Source organism: Tachypleus tridentatus, chromosome 12 (assembly GCF_004210375.1).
Source record: "Tachypleus tridentatus isolate NWPU-2018 chromosome 12, ASM421037v1, whole genome shotgun sequence".
NCBI lineage: Eukaryota > Metazoa > Arthropoda > Merostomata > Xiphosura > Limulidae > Tachypleus > Tachypleus tridentatus.
The window spans coordinates 79,059,513-79,065,512 of record NC_134836.1 but is presented as its reverse complement, the minus strand read 5'-3'; the positions used below and the strand labels follow the sequence as shown (position 1 = coordinate 79,065,512).

The 6,000-nt window shown below is 29.7% G+C and overlaps 1 protein-coding gene across 1 annotated transcript in view; it reads right to left on the bottom strand.

Annotated features, from left to right (window-relative positions):
• The window catches only part of LOC143235674 (X-ray repair cross-complementing protein 5-like), a 31,586-nt gene that overhangs the window by 8,797 nt on the left and 16,789 nt on the right, over positions 1-6,000 (bottom strand). The window contains exons 9-11 of the mRNA XM_076473894.1: positions 3,044-3,106; positions 2,061-2,198; positions 207-298 (exon numbers count right to left, since the gene is read on the bottom strand). Coding sequence (XP_076330009.1) covers positions 207-298; positions 2,061-2,198; positions 3,044-3,106 — 293 coding nt within the window. The remainder of the gene's footprint in view (positions 1-206; positions 299-2,060; positions 2,199-3,043; positions 3,107-6,000) is intronic.

Below are 6,000 nucleotides of genomic sequence, written 5' to 3'. Positions count from 1 at the left end.
TTAACAATATCTAGAAGCACCATAGATAAGCCTTCAATTTATCTACCAGCACTCTTGATAAACTAAACTTTAGCATAACCTACTGGTATTATAAATTTAAAATTTTACAGTAACCTACTAGTACAGTCAATAAATTTTTAAATACTTTAAAAGAAATCTTCATCAGCTGATCAGAAGGTTTATTACACCAACATTATTACACCTACCTTTGGTACGTGTTTTTTTTGTTGAGGTCAAATGGTGCAAATATAAATCTTCTGAGGTCTTCCATAAATGGAAGTTGAATAAATACCAGACACTATAGCCAAAAGAATCTATGTTTACCATAAAGAATTATAAGTCTTTGAGAACAGAATTTTTAAAAAGAAATAAATTTAAGTCATGTTAACAAAATTCACAAAAGAGGTGTGTTTTATTTTGATTATAAAAAAACACAAGGTATATTTATAATTAAATCTAAAATCTAACAACTAACCCCCCCAAAAAAAACATCACTGCATCATTAAATTACTTAAAAGCATGTAATCCTATGTATTTTAAAAAGGAAGTCACTGTGTGTTTTCCACATGATGACATTAAACCAAGTTAGTTTTCTTCTGAATATAGAACAGTTATTACAACCATAATTCCCAATTTAATTCAAACCTTTATACTGAATTAAAAAGTGTGGGAAATAATTACACATATTCACAGATTTCTAAAAATGAATTTAATATTCATACATTTTTTCAGGATTCAGACAATCTAAAACAACATTTATAATTCAAAATTTCATGAAAGATATCAATCTGCTTTTAAATCATAGAATATTATAAAATGTCAAAATTTAGTTAAACTTTAAACATTTAGTTATACAGAATGTTGTGTTTACCAAAACCAAAGAAATAACATCAAAGCAACTTTACTGTTTAGAAACTCAATAAACAAACAAAATTTATCGTTAGAATCATTCCAAAATCTGATTATATATATATATATATATATATATATAAGTGGGGCACAGAGATGTAACTAATGCATGATTTTTATCAACAGGATAATGAGGGATAATATTCTACACGTCTACAAAGTTTCATCAAAATCCGATCAATTTTGACTGAGCAAAAACAGTGTGAAAAATCAGTCTCCATGTTAACAGGTGGAGATTCCTTTGAATATTCATGACCCTGACGTTCTAAACACTAAACTCTTCTAACGTATCTCAAGAAGGATGGTATGGGTATTAACACTTTTATTGATCAGCAGGAAACAATGTTTCAACCTTACTACATCATCTTCAGATTACCAAAGAGAGTTTGCAAGTGACCGTTGCCTGACATGTGTCTTAAGGACAAGAGTGTAAACATGTACAGGACTGTAGGGGTGCTGCAGGCGGGTGTTAGGTTAATAATTAGTATCGGTATAAAGGTGTTCATTTATATTGGTTTAATTTTAGTTTTATGTGCTGTATAAGTAGGGCTTCTTTGATTTTGTGTTTGTTTATATTTGTTTCCCTACTTAGTATCTGGGAGTTTCTGTGGTTATGTTCTGTTTATTTGAGTTGCAGTGTTCCACAATGTGTGAAGGTGTTTTCTTGTGTTATTTGAATCAAGTTTCCATTTTTCTGCTTGTTTCTCCAATATAGAAATTGTGGCAGTTGTTGCATTGTGTTTTATAAATTATGTTGGTGTTGTGTTTGTCAGCATAGTTTCTACATAGTATGGTCTTTAGTTTTGTGCATTCTAAGTGGACTATAGTCAAATGTATACTAGTTTTAATCCAATTCCATTCAGTCATTTCTGAGAAATATTGCTGACAAATACATATACACACAGGAGTAAAATATATAACCTCCATCCACCTTTGATGGTGGAAGCAATAAAACATCAACTTCCTCATTTTACTTTTATGCTATTACTGATTAATTCTATCAAATCATTAATTATTATTCGGTAAAACAATGCAATGTTAGTAATAGAAATTGGCAAGATACATTTCACTAAAGAGTATAGAAAATACCTTTAATACACAAGTATTATGTTGTTCAAAATTATCAATCAGGAATACTCAATTATTATTACCTCATAGCTCGGTTTGATTCTTGGAGACAGAAACCCGATCCTTGGGGAACTTCTTGCAGAGTATGCATATCTAACTACTGCCACCATATTTGTCTCATACAGAGCACGAATGAAGGCTGATAAAACTACCTGTGCTGACTATATCAAGTTGTTCAATTAGTATTTTAATAATGTCAAATTGGTATTAACTCAAGCCAGTTTTAATAAAATGTAGTTTATCTTACAAACTATTGAAGTGCAGTTAATCAACAAAGTATTAAATTATTAATAGACATTTTATTTTTTCATATATCTTTTGAACATGTATATTAAGCACAGCCAGTAAGCAAACCTCTAATGCAGCAACAATAAAAAATTTTGACTTGACAAACTATCAGTGAACACAAATAAAAATAAAACCAACTTTTATTAATAAGTTTACTGTAGAAGTCTGTGAGATTCCAAAATGTAGAGAAAAACAATGTTATTACTCTTTTTTAAGCTGATGTATTTTTAAATTAAGTGTAGTTATAATTATTATTTTACTCAGCTCTTCTGATTATTCCAATACTTTATCTCACATAGAATAGAGAATTAAAGTGAACAAAGCTCAAGATAAGCACTAACTAATGACACGCTAAATAAACATACCTTTTCAACTGTAAGACAAAGCTAGCAGTAAAAAGTCTTTGAACACAACACAAACTGACAAGAATGCTACCACTGAATTAAGTCCTTAGTAAACACAGTACCATTAAGTACAGAACCTTCCAACAAAGAATAATATCAAAAGTCCTAAAATAATACAGCAACATCTACACAGTTCTGACTATTATGAAAAAACACAGCATGACATACAAATGTACTAATAAAACATCAATTTACAATTAAACTAATAAGGATAAAAAAACCACAACAGTTATTGGGTAAAGCTCAAGTTTTACAATTTCAGTGATTAGTATACAAAGGTTTAACAAATCTTTGTAAGCATTTATTAGTTTTACCTCATGGTCCTTTTTCCCAACAATATACATTGTCTTGTCTCCCAAAAACCAATGTTGTCTAACCTAGAAGAAGAAGAAAAAACAAAAAGAGTCTTAAAACTTTCTCTATCAATGACAATTTGGGCCAAAATAAGTAAATCTAATGGCAATTAAATTTCAATAAATTTTCCTTTCAAATTAAAAAATGCACAGAAAAATATTATAGCCACATGTTGATACTGAAAATGCTTACAAAGAAGTCACTTCATTAAATGTGATTGAAAAAATTAAAAAAATAAATGGAAAAATATGTTAGCAAAAAATAACTTGTCTACATTAAAAAATAACAAGTATCTGAAGGCTACTGATCCTACCTGTTATGTACTAAAAGTCAAACACACTGTCAGTCAGAATAAATCCAATAAACACTTTTAAGTCATATTTAATGACAATATATTTTATGTCACAGCTTTGTAGAACAAAGTTGGCAGCTGGACTAGAAATCTTGTCTTATAAAAGATATAAGTAGAAAATGAAAAAATCAATTACAGCATATTACTATTATTAAACAAATCAACATGTCACATTTTACAGTTTCAAAAATATTACAGGAAGAACACTAACCTTAAAGTATAATTAGACTGTAACATCTCGTCTTCAACATTTGACCATGTACCTATAACCAGGGTTACAGAATAGCTGTGCACACATTCACAATGTGCAATGAAGGATTTGTTCAGGACCTGAATATTTTACCGCAAGTTAAAAGGAACATTCTAACATTAGTCCTAAATCTAATAAGTTGTCATTGTGGTGACTGTGATATATGTAGAACTAATTTTAATTTACTGAGCATTATCAACAACCAAATCCCTTATTTGAATTTAAAACTAGTTTTTCCAAGTGCCACATAAATATACATTTGAAAAAGACAACAAAAACTCTTAAAAGCTACATCTAATGCCAAAATCAGATTCATTAAAATAGAAATGTTGTCTTTATTCACTGCAACAGGCAAATGATGAAACAGAAATACATGACTGTACATCCAACAGGAATTTGATTAAAATGTTTTTGTTCAATTATGCACATGTAAGCTCGATCCAGAAGGATCAGAATCAATGTACTGAAGATCTTTGGACATTCCTACACCCTGCCTGTGCCTCATGATTTAACAAACAACACAAAATATTTCTTTATTCTCTAAAATATTTAAGTCATGCCCTCTCATAATGTTAGTAAATCATATTAAAACAATTTTGAATGTTTAAATATTTATTCCACTCTTAATAAGAATAGGTTTTACCATTCTTTAATAAACTGGGAAATGACACACTGTTTAAGTTTTGTTTTTCTCATCTACTACAATTTTCACATTGTACTCCACTGAAACTTCTCAGGAGGAAATTTAGTACACACAATTTTCAAGTCCATGAGGTTAAGGTACATGTTAAGAATGTTAAAAATAATATTCTTTTTCAATCACTCTCCAGGTGTTATCTTTACTTTATTTTACTTAAACACCTAAGCATATTTGTTTAAAAATACACATACATTTGGCCATTTCAAAATTAAAATATCACTTACACCTTTTCACTCACACTCACCTTTGGCTACACTGCACCAGAAATGAGATGTTCACAACAGTACACAGAGAAATAAACAATTCCTGGAAAACCAAATGACCCCTATGATGTCACTAAACACCCTCTTTACATATCACTTGTTCAATCACACTATTACTCACAGTTTCCATCAAAAGAAGAAAGGATGACCTTTCGAAAGCTCTCGAGTTATAGGGTTTCTATTTCATTTTTATCAAGACTTCTTGGACCTACGTATTTTTAGAACATCATAAAAGTAATATTATAATAGACTCCATGGTATGTGTGATATGTCGTAAAAACAAAGGTGAAATTTTAAAATCCAATTATTAAACTGAAAAGTCAAATACAAGACAAACTGTAAATGACCAAATAAACAATCTTAAATAAAGATTATGTTGCTGAAGTTAAATTATTGGTAAGCAATTCATCATCCAGTAAATGTTTTTAAAGTTTTCTCTCTAATAAAGCTAAGAGTCTAGAAAGGCTTTTCACTTAATATTGAAAAGTAACCTATTTATACCAAGAGATTACTACACTACAAACCTTTTATTGAAAAGTATGTATGACTGAGCATGAACATTCAATCGTGAAATAATTAACCTATTTCATTACTTACCAGCAAGTAAATATTCCTCTTTGTTCTAGTTTAAATATCCGTTAACATGACTACAAACACAGAAGAAATTCAAATACTAAAATATAATGTCTGAATACCAGCTTTCAGGCATCTGTTCAATTAGTACAAGTATTGAAGAAATAGTTAAAAAAACTTGTGTAATTTCTTTCTTTCTTCTACAAGAAAACCTATGCAGCACAGGAATCATGAGGCCTATTTTGAATTGTTGTTTGTAGAACTTTATTATACACAGCCTCAATATGAGATATAATTATTATCGATTACATCACTGTTAGAAACTACATTTTACCATGTTATAATTACTACCCTAATATCAATGCCACAAGCATTCTGATCAAAGTAATCTGTGCAAGTCACAACCAACTTTTCAGGTGAAACAACACTAAGTAAGTTCAATAAAACATGTAACTATATTATCTTTCTAAGCACTTATGTACAGTATTGTGGAAAAGTGTTGGGACAAAGTCAAAAGTTAGATTTCAGGCAACTTTCGAAGAACAATCACAGGTGAGGTATCAACATTTTATTAATCTTCATATTTAGTACAACAGAAACTTGGTGGAACTGCTTGAATTCAGTAAACAGATAATATTTTTTATGTCCTCTTTTTGCTTTAATCCTTAAACATTGGGAACAATTGATGATGGCTGCCATTTAAGGGTTAATAACTGCAGACAGTCTTTCAGGCATTGTTGCAACATATTTAATCAGTGTCCTTTGAGACTTTTCTCCAA